Consider the following 23,350-nt stretch of genomic DNA (forward strand, 5'->3'; position numbering starts at 1 on the left):
ATTTTAATTAACAAAAAACACTGGAGCTTTAGTACAGGTATTTACATGAGGATAGATGCTATATAGTTTAAGAAGTGATTTTATACATAGTATCTCATTTATTCTTCACAAAAACCTGGTACAAAAAGTCTTATGTTAATCAGCTTTCTAAAGTAGGATAATGAGATTCAGAGCTGAAGAACCTGTCTAAGATCACACTGAGTTGGGACTCCATCCCAAATTCTCCATATTCCCCAAGCTCTGGAAATCCATCCTTATCCCCAAGAACTTCCAGGAATGCGGGAAGAGAAAAGACAGCTGAGAAATTCCTGTGGTGTAATCCAAAGAACGGAGATACTAGAAGAGGAGGGCAGAGCCTGGTATGCACTCACAGAGGCCTGGCCAGCATCTCCTGCCCCTGGGGGACTACGAGCGCCAGTTTCACCGAGATCCCTGCGGGGGAGTCCTACAAGTCAGGGGAAACTACAGGAATCCTCATTAACTCTACAGTCTACTGCCTGGGAAAACCAGGCTACTGCCCCCATAGCAAATTCTCATTGGGATTCCAGGAAATAAAATCTTATTCAACACAGAATAGTCACAAAATCCCCAGTTACATTCATTTTCATTGTTATTTTATATATGCCACCCACAGAGACACCTGCTTTCCACACAGGAATTAGAAATGTGTCAAACCTCTCTCAATGTGGTGCCAAGGACATAACCCTGAATAAAGCAGGAAGCCCAAAAATGTTTTTTAATGATGATCTAGAGCTGAAAAGGGGAGCAAATCTCATTCTTTGGCTGGCATTATGGGCCACACCATTTCTAACAAAACTATACCTGAGATACAATGAAACGTCTGTACCTGTATACATAAAACCTGAAAGGGAAAGACAGGACATAAAAACTATGGAAAAGATTTAGATGATAAAATTAACAATAAATTCACTAATAACTAAATATTATCTGTCAAAAGAGTTAATGGGCATTTAGACTAGATTAATAAAAAAGTACAATGTTCAGAATCAGCGGGGTTCAAGTTTTACTCTATTTCATGCTGGTTTACTGTACTCATGGTCAGATAAACTTGACCTCACCAACAACAGAGCACAACACAGAAAGCAGTAAGAAGAGAAACTAAAATAATACACGAGGAAATGGTCAGTTAAACCCGTTAGAGCTGCCTCCAAACAATGTATTCCTCAGTAGTTAATAGTATTGGCTCAACTGTCTGCCATGAAGGGTTCACAGAACAGACACAAGCCAGGAACGGGACCCATATCACATAAGTCTTGCCGAAATGGACCAGCTTTACGCCAATCAGCTAGAATGCTTACTGAAATGTGTAAGACCAGGCCCCATCTCATGTCTAAAGGTGTAAGCATATGCACATGCATTTTTTAAAAGTATGCCAGGGGGTTCTGCTTATTTGGGAGCCACTGGAAATTCTATGATTCATCACCTCTCCTAATCCTGGAATTCTACGATTCATTAAAAAAAAAAGATAATTAAAACGGTAGCATTCTTTTCTAAACAGTAAAGTGATATATCAATTGATTCTTTTCCATTTTGCCAGCATATTCCAGGAATTTCTACACTAAAAACCTAGAGAGGAAGAAAACCATTTTTTTCTTATACTATGAAATTATGAATAGAGGCCTGTTGGCATGTACTATAGATATTACCAGATAAAGTACTATATAAATTATAATTCATTCTTACCACTTCTTCTGAAAGAAGTAAATCACATTTGACACACATAAGACACTTTTTAAAAAAAGAACAAAATTTATACAAGTTTTCATTACTCTCATTAACCGCAAAAAACTTATCTGTAGTAATTAAAAAGCATTAATAATTCCTCCAGTTATTTATTACATTCTGACCAAACTTCATCCAAGCACTCACTGTATCCTGAAGGACCAATAACAAACAGAAGGAAGAAGACTACGTGCTGCATCTCGGAGCTTTTAGTCTAAGATAGATAAACTGATGAGAGTAGGTAAGAGAACACCTCACTGAAAATTCAATGTATGTGCATCACAAATGGTTCTATACTTAATAAAGGAGATTTTAAAATATAGAGGGAAATCTCCATTTCGTTATTTTTAGTGCGGTAGAAACAAATGCCCACCTCATTTGTTTGTAAGGGTAGCTGAATATTAACTGTACTCAAGTTGATAAGTGTACTGTGGTTGTGTAAGAGATAATCTCTTTTAGGAAGTACACATTCGAGTATTTAGGGGTGAAGGGCCATGAGGTATGTAACTTACCCTCAAATGGTTAAAAAAAATTGTGTGTGTGCATGAAAAATGATAAAGAGAGAGGAAAGGCGAGAATACAAATATAAAACAAATGGGATAAAATATTTACAAATCATCTAGATAAAGATATATAGATATTTTTATAATACGTATTTTTATTTGTGGAACTTTTCTATGTATGAACTTTATTTCCAAATAAAGTTTTTTAAAAAGAGGAGGAGGGAGATAAATGGAAAAATAATTAGCAAAATGTTGATCATTCCTGAAGATGGGCTGAGGGTAGATAGGAGTTCATTCTACATCCTCTTTACTTTTGTACATCTTTGTAATTTTCCATAATAAAATGTTAGAAAAGAAAAATAAAGAATAGATAAAAATCATGTATGTAAAGTAGCTATTAAAATGTCTGGCAAACAGAAGGCATTCAATAAATGATAGCCATGTTTTTAGAAATGCATTCACATCTACCTTGAGTGCAGACAAGTATTAGCTTTTGGTATTTATTACATATAACAAGTATTTATTGACAGTCCACAGATGTAAGGTACTTGGCTGGATACTGCAGTGAACACCCTCACAAAAGTCAAGAAGCAGTTTACACACTTAAGAGTCAGGTGGTGATAATGAAAGACATGACAGCAAAGTTCACAAGTCAAAGGAACTAAGCTCAAGTACAAACCGACATCACCTATGTGATCTTACACAGGTAATTTAGTAACTAGGAACATCTCTGCATCTATCCATTAAAAAGTAAAAGCATCTGGGCCAGCACGGTGCATCAGGCAGTTGGAGCTCCATGCTCCTAACTCTGAAGGCTGCCGGTTCGATTCCCACATGGGCCAGTGGGCTCTCAACCACAAGGCTGCCGGTTCAATTTCCTTGAGTACTGCAGGGGATGGTGGGCTCCGCCCCCTGCAACTAAGATTGAACACAGCACCTTGAGCTGAGCTGCCTCCTGGATGGCTCAGTTGGTTGGAGCACGTCCTCTCAACCACAAGGTTGCCGGTTCGACTCCCGCAAGGGATGGTGGGCTGCGTCCCCTACAACTAGCAACAGCAACTGGACCTGGACCTGAGCTGCACCCTCCACAACTAAGACAGAAAGGACAACAATTTGACTTGGAAGAAAGTCCTGGAAGTACACACTGTTTTCCAATAAAAAGTCCTGTTCCCCTTCCCCAATAAAATCTTAAAAAAAAAAAAAAAAAAAAAAGTAAAAGCATCTATTTCACAAGGTTGCTATGAGAATACAGTGAGATACACAAAAAGTTGCTCTGTAAACTCAGAAGTGTTACAGTCATGCTAGCTCTCATTGTCTTGTATGTAGCGCCAACATAGGGGGACTGATGCTTCTACACAGTAATCATAACACACGGCAGAGTAAGTACCAAAGGAAAAGATCACATCTTGCTAGGAGAGAGAAAATAAGTCTTTGCGGAGAAGGTGGTACTTGAAATGGACCTTAATGGATGGATGTGCAGAAATCAAAGTCAGAGAGGGGAGGAAATAGGACTCTAGGTTAAAGAGATACCCAAGCACAGGCATGAAAAAGAGTGTAAGGCATGCAAGTGAAACAGAGTTTTTGCTGGAGTCTGGGAAACAATTAATAGAACAACTAGAAATAACCTGAAAAATTGAGAACAAACTGGAGAAGGCCTTGCCTAACTCCTGTGAGGGCCCAGCCACGTGGACCCAGTTCTCGCACAGGATTCTCCTCTTCCCCTGCCAGTGTCAACTAAACGTCACTATTCAAAGCGATGAAACTTTCCAAAATAAGGCATGCTGTTTCAAAGGAAATAATTTCAGCAAAACATTACAATACACATAACGCTATGCAAGGAAATACTTTCTATGTCCAGGAATAATTCAATCCCAAGGAAAATGAATATAATCCAAAAGAGTTTATAATTTGTATCTAGCTTTGAAACATGATTTCTTTTCAGTGGGGAACTTCCAAATCACATTTTCTCAACCCAATATTAAAGTAAGAAAATTCCTTAACTACCAAGCAAAAGATCATCAAAGGTGATTACACAACTAAAGTCAAATTTTCTTTGTCAATTTGATTAATTTTCCTGGAATGTGGCTTAATTCAAAATTACATACTGGGATCAACTTTACATTTTATTTAGCCCACAATATATAGCTGCACTTTTCAGGAAAATGTCCTTTTGTTGTTTCTATAATCCTTAGAGTCACATAATGTGAAATAATGAATAATTATTCCATCGTAACATACTTTTACATGAATAATTTTGTAAAGATTTAGGAAGAAAGCTGTATAAAATGTCTTGTGACTAGCACACTAAAAAATCATTAAGTCTATTTTAATGCCTCTAACTGAATATTAAATTTTTAAATAGTGGGGCAAAAGACCATAGAATCATTGAAAGTTATACGGAAATAACCTCAGAGATCATCTATCCCAACCTTCTCATTCAGAAGACAAGGAACCTGGGCGGTAGGAAAAGTAAGGGACTTCCTTCCAACATACTGCTAACTATGTGGGAGAGGATCTAAAATTCAGATGTTAAGTTTTTGGCACCTGGTACTTATGTGATGACACCACATGCCATCCTGGACTTCATTCTGATGACACATAACTGCACGAAAAACCAAACACAAATCTATGTTTTCTTAAAAAAGAAAACTACTGCAGAGTTTTGCCATTGTGTTGAAGAAAGCAGTTAATGAACTTATTTCCTCCCAGAAATCTCCAAACACACTGAAGTGTTACAAAATGCTCAGCTTTTAAATACCTATGCCAGTTTAATGATCAAGAGAAGAAAACACTAATGGATTAATGAAGCTTCCCACGGGACACAAGAAGTCTTTCTTGTGCTGCCGTCAGAGGCCATGAATGAGCAAGCTGAGTACAGCCTCCACATCTGAAACATGAGGGTAATGGGTAAAGTAACTCGGAGAACGGACCTCTGCGGGTCTGGTATTCGGTGGCCTGCTCAGCACCAGAGACCAAGCCATGAGTGATCACAAATGTAATTCAACCCAGAATATTAAAAGAAACCAAATGAAGGCAAATTTAGAAAGCCTGGTTCACAGATCAATTCCTAAAGTCAACAGAGAGGTTGCCAAGACTCATTAGTAAGTTATCACACAGTGATACATTTTCGTATTAAACTGACGTTCCTCCCTGAGGGTGGACAGGATGCTACAGCCACAATTCAGCTGTCGAACTCAACTCCATTTAAAACTCCTTCAAACAGCTGAACTCTGCCCTATGTAATTAAGTAGACCGTAGGCTGTACTGCTGGTTTAGCAAGCGCACCCGTGCAGACCTTACAGCTACCAGAGTGTCAGTCTAGTTTGTGCTTCTCCTTCGGAATAAACCAAAAATTCAGTTCCAACCACTCGGGACCAGGTCCTGTCTTTAGGTCTGAACACTGTGAAGCAGAAATGAGGCTTTATTTACCGTACAGTGGGAAAGGATTTGGTCACCTAACAAAATTTGCTTCCCGTCTAATAAAACTCACCTTTGTGCCACTTCTGAATTTATAACAAAACGCTTCAAAATATACTAATTTGTCATTAACAAATGAAACACTGAGTATAATAAAAAAAAACTATACCCACTTAGTCACATAAAATCCTAACCAATAAAATAGAATGATTTCCTCATGAAACACAACAGTAAAAAGTTTCCAAGAGCTTAACTGTATTCATATTGTACAGCTAGAACTCATGCTTATTTATTTATAATCATTCTTCTTGAAAATGGTGTATTTTCGGTCAACCATCGATTCATTACCTGCACACATTTCACTGCAGAAATCGCTGCACCAAATGCAAACATTAGTATGTTAAATTACTTTGAGTATCTCACAGCTGGCCAGCTGTACAGATGCAATGTTAGCAGTGGCAGCCAAGGGAACAGAATCCCTTATGTCGGGGAAGGCTTACTTGCTACTCCAGATGCAAGTCCGTACAGCAGTCCTCCCCCCTCCGACTGCTGAGAGAAAACATGCGCTCCTGGCGGAGGTGGCTTTTCTTGTCTGATGAAGTTATATAACAAGGTTTTCACCAGTTTGCTGGTGTATGGAAGACTACACAAAAAGGAAAAAGAAGAAAATCAAACTCATGCTCATGGAAGTCACCTGACTTTGTATAATGACACATATAATCTATATAACCTACTAATATAAAGGGATTAGCACAATTAAAAGAAATGGAGCATCATGGCGTAGTGAAGGCCATGGGGTTTGAGCTCAGACTTGAGGTTTAATTCTGACCTTCCTCCTTCCTATGCCATAAGGTATTGGTCCAATCACTTCAACTCTTGAACTTCAGTTATCTTATGTGTAATCTGTACAACAAGTGAGATGTGGTCCACTCAGTGTATAATACAGTACCTGGCACTTGAAAGGAGGCAGTAACACAGAATAAGTAGAGAAGATGAAGAACTACAAAGCAATAATATAAAAACTATACTTTTTAAGTATGACATTATTCAACATATGCATGCATACAAAAAAATACATCTGTATGTACATTGATTTTTTTAAATGTTAATACTTTTTGCTTTTAAGTAACGGGATAAAGAGAAGGGAGAGAAAACAGGTGAAAAGAGATATGTGTCTACAAATTGATGATAGATCAGGTCCTGCAACCTAGAGAAAACTTTTTTAATAGACTCTTGAACCAAAGCTCAGGTCCTTTCCCTATTATAAGTGAAGGTGCCATGGAGATAACCAAGGTAGTAAGAAGCATGTGACAAAGACAAAGCTCCCAACTCCTTGAGAACTTTAATCAAAGCTACTTTGTCTTTGTTTTACATTCTAAAATTCTGTGAAGACTGTGTCACTAGAAGTTACGGGTGTGTGTGTGTGTGTGTGTGTGTGTGTGTGTGTGTGTATTTAATATTTACCTATTCCCATCCCCACCCACAGGACAGTGTAAGCTTCTGCTCAGGAGCACAGACGCATCCTAACACATGCCTGCCACATGGTTAGCACACAATAAAGATTTGTTGACTAAATGAGAGTGGGAATAGTCAGTAAAGAGACTGTTGAAGTAATCCAAACACATGGTAACAGGGCACAGATTACAGTAGTTTAAGTGGGACTGGGGAGAAGGGGAAGGTATAAAAAAATAATTTCAATGAACAAATATTATTGGATGACTGCTTAGACAAAGAGAATAATAAAGAAGGAAGACAAAAGATGACTTCAAAGTTTCAGTTCTACAAAGAAACCACTAGAGAAGGTAATGGAGTTGGAGAATGAACAGGGCAAGAAGGATAAATAGTTTGGGCAAAAGCAGAATTTGATTCTTCATATGTTGGGTTTGAAGTGCTGATAGAACAACCAGAGGAATGTCTGGTTGGTGACATGGAACAATACTAAGGTAACAGGACAAGACCAGAAATACAGATTTGTACAATAAGAACTAGACAAATTCAAAATAAAAACATACCATCGACCTCGCATCAAATACTTGTGACTGATGCTCTGTCGCAAAACTTCCTTGTGGAAGAGTTGGCAGGAAAGGAAAACAACCATTGTTGATATAGCTTCTACTGATATTTCATATGTAATATCTCTGGAGAAACAGGAAATAAAACAGAATAATGATCAGTTTGGCAGATTAAGTTATTGTTCTTTTCTGAACAAACTATACATTTAAAAACTCAAATCTAAATATTCAACATGTTTGAGATTATTTTAAAAAATACTAATATGTTTAACATAAAAATTAAGAAAACTTTCCCAGTCGTTGGCTCTTATACTTGGGTCAGGTATCCCACTACTTTCCTCTTTTCCAGTTCCCATCTCCTACAAGTCTATTAGGGTATAAGGGAAACAGTTCCCAGCATTGCTCTGCTTTGAAGTTCCACTTTAAAGCCCTTCTGTTCATTCTTATTTAGTTATAACACAGAAACAAATATTCAGATTGTATAACTGAAGAGAAATCACAGTGCAGGTAAGAAAACAATGCCTTTTCAAGTTGACAATCGCTTTACAATGAGAACAATGGCAAACCGTTGATCTTCCATCTCTAGTGCCCACATTCTCGAGGCCAATGCAGCATGTTCAGCACAGTATGAATAGTAAACAAATTATTCCTGTTTTATTAAGCATATTTCTATTATGAAGCATGACTCTTACCCTCCCAACATCATGATCCCTTTTTAGAAACAAATCTTAGATCAAAGAAAAAGGAAATAAAACTTCAGCTGAGCAGGAGGCACAAACAGGAATAAATGCATCAAGAAATCTTCAGTTATTGCAAAAGTTTAAACACAATTATCATGGGGAATAGTTAACATGTTAGACCAGGAAAGGGGGCAACTCAACAACACAGTAAAAAGAGTAATAGTTCCAAAAGAATATCAAAATATTTTTATGGAACTGAAATATTCATGAAAAACCCAAAGAAAAATACTTACCACCTACTTAAATGAGGCCCATTAAACAAATTGAAGATGACTTGATTCTAGGACCGGGCAAGCTTAAATTCTCCCAGATATTTTAAAGAGTTATTGCTGATAGAAACATATTTTAAAAACAAAGCATACAAAACACCACAAAATGTCCATGCAATTGATCTAACAAAGGACGCAGAGGATAACACGAATGGAACGATCTAAATTCTAAATGGATGATCTAAATTCTATTCAAATTAATCGTAAAGTCAATGCAATCATAACTAAAATTCTCACTGGATTTTTTTCAGGAACCTCATAGACTGACTCTAATATTTTTATGAAATAATAAACATATAGCTAAGTGAAACTAAAAAATGAAGAGTGAAGGTAGGGACTTTCCTTACCAGATATCGTACCATGCTATACAGCTATAGTAATAAAAACAGCATGATATTTGCACACGCACACAAAAATAAACAGACCAATGGAACTCAGTTGAGAAATGAAAGTGTATCTCAGACCTATGTATATATGGAAACAATATATAGTAAAGCTGGATCCACAAATCAATGGCGAAAACACAGATTGTACAGAAGATGATTCTAAGAAAAACTGGCTCATTTCATTAAAAAAAAAAAAAAAAGATGGATCCCTATAACATATCAAAGACCTACTACAGATGAATTAAATACTTAGATATGAATGGTAAAACTAAAGTTAATAGAAGAAAATGTACAATGATACATTTGTAACATAAGCACAAGAAAGAACGTCTTAAACAAAAGCATAACAGCACAAACTCTAAAGCCAAAAAAAAAAAAAAAAGCACTTAATTACCTCAGAATGAAGGACTGTTGCTCAACAAATGAAACCCTAACAAAGTTAACAGGCAGACGATAGACTGGAAGAAAAACAAGAAACTAACATCTAGAATATTACAAGCAACTCCTGCAAATGGCCAAGAAAAAGCTAAGAACTCCATTAGAGAAAAAGAGCAGAAGATACAGACAGTTTAAAACACTGTAATATCCCTTTACGCCCTACATGTAAAGCAGTGACAGGCATATGATGAAATACAAACCCTCATGTACTGCTGTTGGGTACATCAACCAGTGCAGTCATTACAGAGGACAACCTATCACCCCGTATATGTACATATGCCAAAGAAACATTCACAGAAACATGTCTGAGGACTGTGGAGGACACCCTCTAAATGACCCCCAATAATCCTTGCTTCCTGATATTCGTGCCCTTGTGTAACTGCCTCCCCGTGAGTGTAGTAGGCTGGATCTAGTGACTCGCTTCTAACAAAGAAAGAGAATAAAGTAAAAGTGATAAGATACCACTTCTGAGAGATTAGCTTTCAAAAAGATTATGACGTGTTAGGCATGCTCTCGCTCTTCTATTTGCTTCATCTGAGGGAAGCCAGCTGCCTCACTGCGGGCTGACACACGGAGAAGTCCACCAGGCAAAGAGCTCAGGGAAGTCTCCTCCAGTCAGCAGCCAGTGAGTAACTGAGGCCCTCAGTCCCACAGCCCTATGGGCATTGAATCCCACCGACAGCCAAAGGAGAAATCTGGGAAGAAGGCCCTTCCTCGTTGAGGCTTCATATGAGACCAGAGCCCCAGCCATAAGCTTAACTACAACTTCATGAGACACCTGAGTCAGAGGCACCAAGCTACACTGTCCCCAAATTCCTGATCCTAAAAACAATGTTGTTTTAAACAGCTAAGTCTTAGGGGAATTTATTATGCAGTAATAGATACTAAATAATATGAAGACATTCATTATTTGTGGTGTGACAAAGTTGGAGACAGTCCAGGTGTCCATCTCTGAGGAACTGAGAAGCAAAATGTGGTGGAGGCCGACAGCGGAGCAGCTTTGACAGCAACACATCAGATGCTCATTTAGCATCACAGGTCACTCTTAACGAGTTATGAGCGGAAAAAGTAAAAAACTGAAAGAGTTCTGTAACACAACTCTATTTGTATATATTAAAAATGCACGCACACGTAACATTTTGTATTTGAACACACATATATAAAAATATAGGCATTAAACATTAAAATGGCCGTTTATGGGAAAGTACCTAGTATAGGGTATTTATCAAATTATTATACTATTATACTATAGTATAATAGTATAGGGTATTTATCAAACATTAGTTGGAATAAATCCTCTAAAATTCTATATGTAACAAATTTAATTTGCTAAAGTTATCTGCTTTGAGAAGCTGGATACATTTCATTAGATTTTATATTGCTGCTATTAGCAAATCGCCACAAACGTAGCAGCTTCAAACAGTACAAATTTGTTATCATACAGTTCTGCAGTTGCAGCACAGGTCTCAAGGAGTTAAAATCAAGGTGTCAGCAAACTTCTTTGCATTCTGGAGGCTCTAGGGAAGAATCCATTTCCTGCTGTTTTGGGTTGTTGGCAGGATTTAGCTCCTCCTGGCTGTAAAACCCAGGCCCCCATTTTCTTGCTGGCTGTAAGCTGAGGGTACTTTCCCAGCTTCTAGAGGTGGGGACTCATGGATTCCTTCCTCCATCTTGAAAGCCCGTAACAGTTTTGAATGACTCCTCCTGTGGCATCTCTCTGACCCACCCTTCTGGTTTCCTTTTCTACCTTTAAGGACTCAGATGATTAGACTGGGCCCACTAGGAAAATAAAGGACAATCTCCCCATCAAAAGGCCCTTAACTTTAATGACATCTACTAGTTTCCTTCTATTCCTAGTTTGTGAGGTTTTTTTCATGAATGAATGTTGAATTTGGTCAAATGCTTTTTCGACGTTTACTGAGACAATCACATGGTTTCTCCCTCTTTTTTGGGAGGGTGGGGGGACATATTATATTGTGTATTACATTGCCACATAATGTGCATATTATATTGATTGATTTTCAAATGTCAACAATATTGCATTCCTGAGATAAGCCCCACTTGGTTATGATGTAATAACCTTTTCATATATTGCTGGATGCAATTTACTAATTTTTTAAAAAAGATTTTCCTCCTCTATTCATGAGATATCAGTCTGTAATTTTGTTTTTATGTAATGCCATTGTTAGGCTTTAGCATCAGAGTTATGCTGACCTCATAAAATGAGTTATCCCATCTGCTTTTGAAACACTTTATTGAAATATGTACTTTATGATGTAATATTGAGCAAAGACAGCAGAGTAGTATGTGCCACATGAATGAATGTCCATGCAGATGCTAATATGCAAAAAATAAAAACCGTAATACTGGGAGATGAGATTACAGGTGACTATTATTTTTAATTTAAATTTTTTAAATGGGGAGGGCATTAAAAAAACAAGTGAGAGAATTATTTGCTTCAGATTGGTTGTCTCTACTGTGAAATTCCTTGGGGAAAAAAATATTACGAGAGATGGTGTGAGGATAATATCTAATCTCATTTTGGCCACATATACTTCATGTACACTTTTATGTGTTTGGATTTTTGAACAATATAAATGTATCATCTATTTAAAATTAAGTTAATCAAGAACTAAAAATAGAAGACTGTCATAAAATTAAACTCTTATTAATTAAAATCTAATGACATTGAAATAAGAGCAAACAAAAAACTGACTCTCAACCACAAGGTTGCCAGTTTGATTCCCTGAGTCCTGCAAGGGATGGTGGGCAGCGCCCCCTGCAACTAAAGATTGAACACGACACCTTGAGCTGAGCTGCCGCTGAGCTCCCAGATGGCTCAGTGGGTTGGAGGGCGTACTCTCAACCACAAAGCTACCAGTTCAACTCCCGCAGGGGATGGTGGGCTGCGCCCGGGATGGTGGGCTGCGCCCCCTGCAACTAGCAACGGCAACTGGACCTGGGGCTGAGCTGTGCCCTCCACAACTAAGACTGAAAGGACAACTTGAAGCTGAATGGCACCCTCCACAACTAAGATTGACACACTGTTCCCCTTTCCCAATAAAAACATTTAAAAAAAACACACACAAAAAAACAAAAAACTGAGTCACACTGTGGCATGCTGTAGGTATCATCAAGCTAAAATTAGAAAACCCAGGACCTGTTCTAAGTTGCCTATTAAACTCACTCTGTTATCTTCAACAAACAACTATCTCTGGGTCCTGGTTTTCTTATTTGTAAATAAGTAAATTGGGCTAGATGATCTCTAATGTCACTCTTGCTCTAACTTTCTATAATGCTCAAAAAAAAAAATGAATTCAAGGCAATGTTAGATTCCTATGAAAACAAAATTTAAAATATATTAATTGGGCTATGTTAAGTGCCAAATAATCAGGGAAAAGAGCCAGGCAGACCAATACTTGAAAGAAACCAAAATTCTACCATGCTGAGTATGGTGGTTTCTGAAAGATGAAAAATGTTTTAAGCCAATAGATCTTTCTTGTTTTAATGTCCTTGTATAATCTTCAGAAGATTTTCATTACACAATCACCAAAACAAAGTCAAATTTAAAAAGCCAAAGTGTTGCTTTGGCTGCCATATTATCCCAAGAACTTTCCACCATCTGGCTGGAAATGTCCTAGAACAAACTACTGTTGGAGCAAGTTATTAATTTCATCTGAAGAAAAAAAAGACAGGCGCCATGACCTTGCACTGCTCTGGTAAGGCAGAGTGGAACATTTGGATAAAGACAAAAGCCTTCATGAAATGGGTGTTAGTGTTGGCTAAGTGTAAAGTCACTGAATACAGAGGGAAAAAACATCCTCCTCTGACTTACTATTGGATAAGAAACTCAACGGTACTGTAAATGGAACATAAGTTTAACAAAAACAACTCTGACAAGTTCAAAGGATTAAGACCAAGATTTAAAAATATCAATGTCATGCCAACATGGAGAGTCTAAAAGTAAAATACAAGGAGAGACTAAAAAGTGGTAAAGTGCAGTGTATTACAGATACTGTCACTAGTCGTGATGACTAGTTTTAAAAGTAAAAAAAATAGAAGTTAAGACATGGTACCAATACCCTCATTTATGATATCTTAACAGTGGAACAGAAAGTGCCTGGAGTTAGGAGTCAAAAAATATGGATTCTAGCCTCAGAACTGTCACTTGTTCCCTTTATCAGGCACCTTACCTGTCATTTTCATCATTTGTAAAAAGTAAGGGGGTGGATGAAATAAACTCAAATATCCATTCCATGTTTTCATGGTTTCTCAAAGAACTAATATTATACATGCAACAACTCATCAAATGTATAAAATATAGCCACACATCTTCTTGAAATAAAGTTCAACAACCAAAAAGAGCTTTTAAAAATATCCTAAAAAAATCAAAAGTTAACATGGATTGATAAGATGGATACATAATAATAAAGCAAATATATCAAAACAGTTACGTAATTATACCAACTTAAAATGTTGCGTTTATACAACGAGGAGCAATGAGTGAAAAAAAGCTTTCAGGAATTAAAAATGATTGCTAAACCTTCATCAAAAGTTAGCAACAGCTTTTAAATATGTCGGGAGATGTTCAGCTTCACTTGTAAAGAGAAATGCATGTAAGAATCACAATATGATTTCCACTTTTAACTTACAAAAATATCTTATACAATATTGGCAAGGCTCTGTAAAATGGTTATGGTGGGACAATAATTAGTATAATCCCTGTAGGGGGCACCTTTTTAAACCAAAGTTATCATATTTTTATCAAATTTTAAATGTACACACTTAATTTCAACTCTAAGATTTATATGAAGGCTATACCTGTATATATGCATAAAGTGAATTTATGTGCATGCAGTTCATCCAGACAATGGAATATTACTTGGTGCTAAAAAGAAATGAACTATTACATTTTGGACTCTCTGCTTAATTAAAAAAAAAAAAACAGTCATGCAACACTTAACAATGGTGATAGGTTCTGAGAAATGCCTTGTTATGATGTACAAACACCATAGAATATACTTACACAAACACAGATGGTATAGCCTACTACTATAATTGTATGTGCTATACTTTATGACGGGCAGCGCAGTAGGTTTTTTAACACTAGCATCACCACAAATGCGAGTAACTGTGATATGATGGCTAAGCTGTCACTAAGCGACAGGAAGTTTTCAGTTCCATTATAATCTTATGGGAGCACCACTGTGTATGTGGTCGGCTGGTTGACAGAAACATCGTTATGTGGCACATGACCGGATATATATATATATCCACATTAAAAATAAATAAATGTGCTATTAAGCCATGAGCATGGAGGAATCTTAAATGAATGTATATTTATTACTAAATGAAGGAAGCCAATCTGAAAAGGCTACATACTATATGATTGCAACTAAATGACATTCTGGAAAAGGCAAAACTATGGAGGCAGTGAAAGGATCAGTGGTGGCCAGGAGTTAGGGGCACACGGGAGGGATAAACAAGCAGAGTGCAGGGGATTTTTAGTGCAGTGAAGCCACTCTTATGATACTATAATGGTAGATACACGTCATTATACATTTGTCACACCCAGAGAATGTACACCACCAAGAGTGAGCCCTAATGTACACGATGACTTTGGGGGATAACGACATGTCAGTGTAGGTTCATTAATGGCCCACTCTGGTGTAGGATGTTTGTCGTGGGGGAGGCAGTGCATGTGTGGGGGCAAAGGTATATGGGAAATCTCTGTCGTTTCTGCTCAATTTTGCTGTGAACCCAAAACTGCTCTGAAAAATAAAGCCTACTAATTTAAAAATATAATGTTTTATTTTTTTGAAATATAAAGGTAGGACAAAGGTAAAGGTTTATATAAGCCACCAGAATAGCTAAGAATTAAAAATGATTGTCTCTGGGGAGGAAAGGAATAAAAGAGATTTTTTTCTCAAACCATGTGCATACATATATTAATAATTTAAAATAATTGCATCAGCATCAATGACTAGTATTAAATATCTAAGTGTAATGTAATCTGGATTATGCCTGAAAAGAAATTACTTTGCAAATAATTAATTTATATAGGTGGCACAAAAAAATAAAAAGTAAAAAACTAAGTGTTTGTTGCTAGAATTAAAATGTGTGGTTATTAATATCAAACCACCGCATTCATATTTTGTTATACGTGTATTAACAACAGCAAAAGAAATTAACAAAAGCATTCTGTACCAGTCTTGATTTTTAGAAGTAAAAAATTATTTGAAGGAGGAGAGTCATCGTTTTGGGGGGGCTGAGCTACCTAAGAATCCTGCAAACTGACCTTAGGAAAGTCATTTCCCTTCTCTCTACTTCAGTGACATCACATATAAAATGAAAGGGCTAGGATACATTTTTAAAAGGCTTTATTCTAGTTCTAAAAATCCAGTGATTATATGACTCTAAATACATAGCCCGTAACTTGTCAGGAAACGTGCGTATGCATGTAAATAACAGCCAGGACTCGGGACTCTGCTTTTGCTGCTGCTAATCTTTCACACCTAATGCCAGGCGAGGACCTGTCCTCCCAAACAGCCAGACAAACTCCTCCAAGCAGCTTGACGCAACAGAAACTGGCTTCAGTTCCCGCACAGATTATTCAGCCTTGTGCTTTTGAATCTCAGACACCCTGTATCCTACGACCACTATACTTGTTAATGACCAAGTGCTACCACTTTTTCTTGAGAAGTTTAAAAGATCAAAATTAACTCAGAGGCAAATAAATCCAACGTTATTCTTGAGTGTTTAGTATGTGGAAGACAATGTACTTTTATAATCATAAAGCATTTTCAAGTGCATTACTTTGGTCGTCAACACAACCCCCAGCAACAAAGCAGCAGGGAGAGCACTAGACAGACCTCATTCCCGGATGAGCTGCTCCCTCTCAGCGGCTGGCCCCTCTACTGCAATTAAGGACATGGCGTATTAAACTATCAACTTGCCTAGCTGTTGCTTCAATAGCTATGTGAGTTGGTCTCCAAAGTAATACGCTTCGATTTCCATATCTAAAATATTAAATAACTGAACTCTCAATGTCTTCAAATGTCTTTTTCAAGTGACGATCCCTGATCTATTAACCCCATTTTACAATGACAGAACGGAAACCTGGAGGGCCATTGCTGGTTAGTGGTAGAGCCTAGGATTCAAACTCTCTCCTCTGGGTCAGAATCAGTGGTGTTTCTTTGCACTACAGCATATATCCTCTACTTCCTGGCAATAGCCAGTTAAGCATTTATGAACAATCTGAGCACATGTCTTGTAAAATAAACATTATTTGTGGTATTGGGTATATTTTGCTTGGATTTCCTCAATAAACCAGGTTAAGGTTTACACATTAAAATTTTTTTAACTGGGATTTTTTCCCCTGAGCCACCAGAAATCCATTTTCAAGCTGAAAAGCTATTGTGAACTTAATATACAATAGTATTGGTATATGAAAACACTATCATCTTTAATTCAGTGCTTGTAACGTCATAAATACCGAATTCCACCAGAAAGCTGTATTAGGTGTTTACCTTACAGCACCTAAAACTTAAATGCTGACTTACTGTAGCCACCCAGCCTGTTGAGGCTGGATTTGGCATTTTCCCCAGGTAGGCCCTTCATGCCAACCATGGGTCTCTCCAGTTCCTTCACTCCCTTCCAACAACTCGTAGACTTCATAAGGAAACTGTTTATGGTGCTTCAGGTTCTTGAACCACCTACTCGCTGTTAGCACCACAAGTTTTCAATACTCAGATTTTCCACATTATAACATCTAAGCCAATACCATTAATCTAAGGGTTGAACCAATATGCATTTGATATCATTTTATTATATTTCAAAAATCCTGTGGACAAAGTGAATTTTATAAAGATTCATAATCAGTTTCATCCCTCCCCACATACTTCTAAAATGGCTTTTAGAGAAATCACTCTAAAAAATACATTGTTCTTTTATATCCTAATAAACAGAGAACCCTAACATAACCAAATGTTTAGTCCTGCTAACATTCAAGTCTTGACTCCATCAAACAACGTAAGAATAGCTGCTCCACCCCTAATCTCCCACAAACCTCTGCTCCAAACACATTACTCACACCCAAGAGGAGCCTAACCATCTCCTTTCTGGCTCCGCAGTGACCTAGACACTGCCAGTCACTACAGCTCGAAACGACTGTAGCATCCATCACCTCTTCCTCTTACTGGGCTACCTTTCTATGCATCTGTCCATCCCTAAGCTCCTCAAAAGTCACTCCTTTCTTTGCCCAGGGCCTAGTGCAGTACAGACAGATAGTATATTCACAATATATGTTTTTGAGGATGAACTCAATGAAAAAGAAATTATTATACTGTGAAGGGATAATCTGGGGGGTGGGGAGGGAACTACTGAGATATAAGCCAATTGTCCCTAAACTAAATGATCCCAGACTAGTCAGTATTTATAACTAATTAATCTACCATTTCCTTAAACATTGTCAGATGTTATTTCTCAAGTGTCTCAGCTTCTAGCTGCCCCTTTCTACTACCAATGTGTATAAGACACTGTGTTTTTATAAGATAATGCACCAACTGCAAAGGGCTTTGGGCCGTTACACTTGTAATGGAATATGCCTTAGCACAATGCTTAGTTTCCACATGGACTAGATGCTGGGAAACAAACAAACAAAATGCTTTAAGCCTACTCATTTATTGATTCATCAAAATTGTTCTGACAGTCTACCATGTGCCTGGCTAACCTGAGTACTAGAGATACAGCAATGAGCAAAACAAATGCTGGCACAAGAAGAATCTGTTTTCATGGAGCTCTCGTTCTAATTTTATTTGAGAAATACAAGTGAAAGAAATAACAGATAATATGAAAAGCAGAGATAAGTATTCAGACAAAAAATATAAAGCATGATAAAAGGACAGAGAATAAGAGGGGTGTTACATTAGGGTCAGAGCAGCTGTGTCTAAGAAGCAGACCCTTGAGCAAAAGGAAGCGTAAAGGAGGTCAAGATATGAGCCACGTAGATATCCGAGGGGCAGACAGTCAAGGGAGAAGAAGAAGAAAGGGCAAGGCCTTGGAGGCAGGCGTGGATTGGCAGGTTCCCAATGAGCATGGGCACCAGCATGGCTGAAGCAGAATGAGTGGCATGGACGAGGTCAGCAGACAACATCAGATACCCCCCAACTTGAGAAGCAGACAAAGTCCCACTATACAGATAGACACACACGTCCTGAAAAAGGCAGTGAAGACAACTGATTATGAATAGCTCATCTTTACCAGTATGTACCGTAACTTATGAAAGAATGAGATAAGGTTTCTTAAATTATAATGTAAGAAATGTGCAAATCAGGGCCGGGCTGAGAATTCAGCAGCCTGTCTCCAGTGAGCTCACAGGTTGATAAAGAAGAAGAACACACAAATGCACCTCCGGGGAAGAGGCCGTATGTCCAGCCTGGGGTCGACAGAAAGGCCCATCCCGAGCAGACCTCACAGGGACCCATCCAGAATGGTGGCACTAGAGAAAGGCAGGGCCTGTTCTTGACAGTGGCGTCACCATGTACAGCTAACAGTGATAGCTTTGACAAAACTACAGCAACAAAAACAGATAAAAAGACTGAAAAGGAATGAAATCCAGTTCAAGCCCTCAAAATAATTTCATAATAAAAAAGCATCGCAAGCAGCCCTCAAAACATAAATTTGGGGCCCATACAACATGACTGCTTCTGCCGCTAGGACCCCACTTAAACTCCAACACTGGGTTGAGTTTCAACTCAACCCGGTCAGTAACACTGTAAGAAGGAACCAAGACACTCACCAACTCTCAGTATTATACTTTCAACTCTGGCCTGCCAACCATGTTCTTCCCATTACTCTCTGTATTAGTGTCTTAAGGAACATGCCTTTATCTTACTTTATTCCTTTTCCACTCATTTCCCTGAGATCAAGGAGAAGGTATAGTAATTAAAGACAAGGCTTTACTTTTGGATGACATTTCAGTTCTAGTTGGATCAAGCCAATCTACACTGAAAAATGTCAAGTCATGAGCCCACGCATGACTTAATCTTTACTTTAAATTTATGAATGCTGAGAGGTATGGGGTTAAGGAAGGATTCCTGGAAGATGTGCATTTTTAATCTGACTGAAAATTAACACCTCAGAGAACTAATATTTTCATCAAGAAATCCAAACTGAGAAGCCATATCTATCCACTAACTACTTAACAGTCAATTTTCATTACAAATAATTCCTACAAATTCTGGAAGTTTATCTAAACTACCGCAGAGATCCTGTTCTCTTAATCATAAAGTATCATTTAAAACTTAGTTTAGAGATCTCTAAATATCTACCTATGTTCTCGGTAATCACTTGCTTTCAATATTAACAGAATGATTTCGCAGTCTCTTAAGAAATGTGTAAGCTAGTTTGGAATTACCTTCGGTGGCCATTAAAATTAGATTCCTCTTGCTGTTCTCCTGCTAATGCAGCACTGGCATGGCAATGTCCAGGTGAACGTTTACAGCGAGACTGAGGGAGCCCAGGTGTGAGAGCATCCCGGCTTCCATATGTCAATATCCCTCCTTACATTATAAGCTGATCCATAACCCTGCACTACAGTTACAGTAGATGAAACATTGAAAGAGTAGTTTGGTTTCACATGGAAACGGTTACCAAGACAAACCTTCTTGCAGGATGGGCTTCCAAGAATATTAAATCATAAGAAATTGTTTCAGCAGCTGGGTAAAGCTGAGTGTACATAATACAAGACATCTGGTTGTCTGTGCATTTTCAGTTCATTTAAAAAGTATAAACACATTAAAACACTGAAATGTCTGATATATTACAACACTGTCTGCTTGCTCCCCAAGAGTGTTTAGTGGCTGGTCTAAGTCATTGTACTCAGGGCTTACATACTAGCTAAAGGGATTTATAATTTCAATCTCCCTTAAATTCACTAAGACATTTTATCAACAAAGGGGGTGGGAAGTACTCATTTAGGAAATATACTGAATTGCTGGTATTTGTAAGGACATAATGCAATGGGAGTCGTGCTATTTTTAAAGTTAAATCAGAAACACACGAAGCATCGTACATACTACAACAAGTAACTGGCAAACAACGTATGTGCTCCCCTCCGCATCTGACCCTATGCAACAGAAACCTAGCCACAGCGGCTTAACCAAAATAAGGGTTAATTTTTTTCAAGTAAGAAGAAATCCAAAGATGGCCTATGTGTTGCCTCCACATTCCAGGAAGGAAGAGGAGAAGGACAAAGAGCAAAAAGCTGAAGGTACATATGTACGACCTCTGCTTACATATAATTGGCCCAAGCTAAGCCACAGGGCCACATTTCAGGCACATTCAGTTCCCAAGTTCCCTGAAAACTAAGCTGGGCACATACTGCCCCCCACCCTCCAAACAATATCGGAGATCTGGTGAGAAGGAAGGTGAGAAAGCATGTCAGGCATGCTAACAGCTGTGCCTGTCAGAGAAGTCCCACTTGCACAGGACACTGTCCCCTGTGTCCTTCTCTATTAGTGACTCCTCCGTTGCCTCAGTACCTTCCAGGCTGCACGTCACTAGTCCAAATCACAACAGGGTTTTGTGGTTCTCATTTCTAAATCTGTATTATAATTCTGGATGCTGCACTTACACAACAGAGGCCAGGAGCCCACTTTCTCACAAATTCCTGTCTTTCCTTTTCAACCACAGGCAAATAGTACATTGCCAACAACACCCGTACGTAGACTGAGATTCTATGATGATAAAAATCTACTTCTTTACTTAAAAAAATAATTCCTTTAAAATATGCATTCTTAACAGGGATGATATCACTCCCAAGAGGGTGAAAACTGGTTCTTTGAGGTGAAAAACTTCATAGATATTATACTGATTTGTGGCCCTTCGGGGCTACAGTACATAAACATATTCAGTGTATCGGGGTATTCAGATTTCATTAGGGGGGAGAGGCAATTAAGAAAAAAATGCTTCAAGGGAGCCCTCAGAGAGAAAATTTAAAGGCAGGAAAAAAAAAGGTTGAGAGTAACTGCTTTAAAAGTTACAGACATTTTGAATCATGCCGGAATTGCATTCGGTTGCAGTGACAAATCCAGTTGCAGTAGCGTAAACAAGTAAGAGTCTCTTTTTCCTCACACAAGAAGTCCAGGGGACGACGTGGGGAGGAGGGAGGGGAGTTGATGACTTTGGTTCAGCAGCTCAATGGCATCAAAGCAGAATTTTCTGAGTCTCTTGGCTCATGGTGCCAACATGGCCACACAGCTCAAAAGACTCTGTCCTCATTCCAGACAGCAAGAAAGAGGGCTGTCAGGAACAAAAAGATAGGCCGCCTAGCCAAGTGAGGTTCCCTTAAAGAGTTTTACTCAAAAATTTAATTAGAGAACGTCCCCCTCCATCTCACCGACCACATCTAGCTTCAAAGGTGGAAATGAAAATCTGACCTCTCCAAAAATGGCCAGAGATAAAACCAGGAGGTAAGGAAGAGGGGTGGGGTGGGAAATAATGGGTGAACAACTAGCGGTGTCTACCACATATGAATTAGATTCAAATTACTTTTCTCTTAAATCCTTGTTTACAGAGCTCTATAAGATCTCTCATTACAGAGATTAATCTCATTCTGTGCCTACCACATGCTTAATATTGCTAAAGAGTTTGGTTATTTTCCCCCTAACAACAACTTCAAGTTCTTGTTTTGATGATGAATAGTCAGAGTTGAAATATTATTAGGCAAGAGAGATAAAAGAACTCCACGAATGCACAACCTTTCAAAGGCGCACATGAAAGTGCTACACCAGGACCCACGAACTCTTCAACATGATCAATGACCATCTTCAACGTACAAAGATAAAACAAACCCTGGTGCAGCCAGAACTTACAGGAGTGGAATATCGGTGATTAACTGCATCAAACAGCAGACTAATTCTTCCAAAAGATCTTCTGAGTCACAACCTGGTAAGACACATAAAAAGTTTGTTAACAAAGAATAAAACAGAATGGAGCTGTTTAGAAGTTCAGTTTTCATTCCTCATGAAAATAAGAACAGTAATTATTACATAAACTCAGACATTACTTACTGCTGACCTGTGAATAAAATACAAATCGTGAGCAAGTTAGCATCTATTCTGATCTTCATCTAGTAGAGGAATTCTGGACATCAGTCTTAAATATATAGCTTTTATGGCTTAAAGGTGTCTTATAACTCCTGTAGGCCAGTTGTTTTCAAATTTTTTATACTGCACTATGTTTTTTTCAAATGAAATGTTATATTAAAGTCAAATATATAAAATACATAAAAAATCAAGCTGCTCTAGCCACTTTATCTGAATTAGGAGTAGAGTTCCATCTTCCCTCCCCCCTTATAAATAAATACCTGACCTTGTCATTGACCTTCTTGTTAGGCCTCTAAGAACGCTTTCTGAACCAGTGGGGGCTCCACAGACCACAGACGGAAACCGAGTCAGAGGTCCAACACCTCTTTTACAGACAACAATCCAAAGGTGAAATGGATTTCCCAAGTCACAGAGGACGTAAGTGGCCAAGGTGGGCTGCAGATCACCATCCCCACGGAAATGCTCCTCTGTCCCAAACTGCTCTAAACGACCTTCGAATTTCCAAAGACCATCAATATCTTCTGTGACTTCTGGATTTGAACACTACTGACACCTACTCCATGAAATTCTTTCTTCCTTCAGTTCCTATGACACTTTATGTCTAACCTAGTTTTCCTTCTATTCATTCCCAGCACCCACTTCCTCAGAAGACCTTTCAAACTATCATCATCCCCAGAGTTCCACATCGGCTTTCTTCTCTTCTCCTCACTCCCTATGTTCTCCTTTATCAATC

General features: G+C 38.2%; 1 protein-coding gene across 4 annotated transcripts in view; it reads right to left on the minus strand.

Annotated features, from left to right (window-relative positions):
• DYM (dymeclin) overlaps window positions 1–23,350 on the minus strand; it is a 269,717-nt gene that overhangs the window by 188,526 nt on the left and 57,841 nt on the right. For all 4 annotated transcript variants that reach the window (XM_019721433.3, XM_074340000.2, XM_019721409.3 and 1 more), the window contains exons 6-8: window positions 22,384–22,456; window positions 7,676–7,801; window positions 6,164–6,306 (exon numbers count right to left, since the gene is read on the minus strand). In XM_019721433.3, the coding sequence (XP_019576992.1) occupies window positions 6,164–6,306; window positions 7,676–7,801; window positions 22,384–22,456 (342 nt within the window). The remainder of the gene's footprint in view (window positions 1–6,163; window positions 6,307–7,675; window positions 7,802–22,383; window positions 22,457–23,350) is intronic.

The sequence above is a fragment of the Rhinolophus sinicus genome, chromosome 4 (assembly GCF_057876585.1).
Source record: "Rhinolophus sinicus isolate RSI-liver-muscle chromosome 4, RSI-T2T, whole genome shotgun sequence".
Taxonomy (NCBI): domain Eukaryota; kingdom Metazoa; phylum Chordata; class Mammalia; order Chiroptera; family Rhinolophidae; genus Rhinolophus; species Rhinolophus sinicus.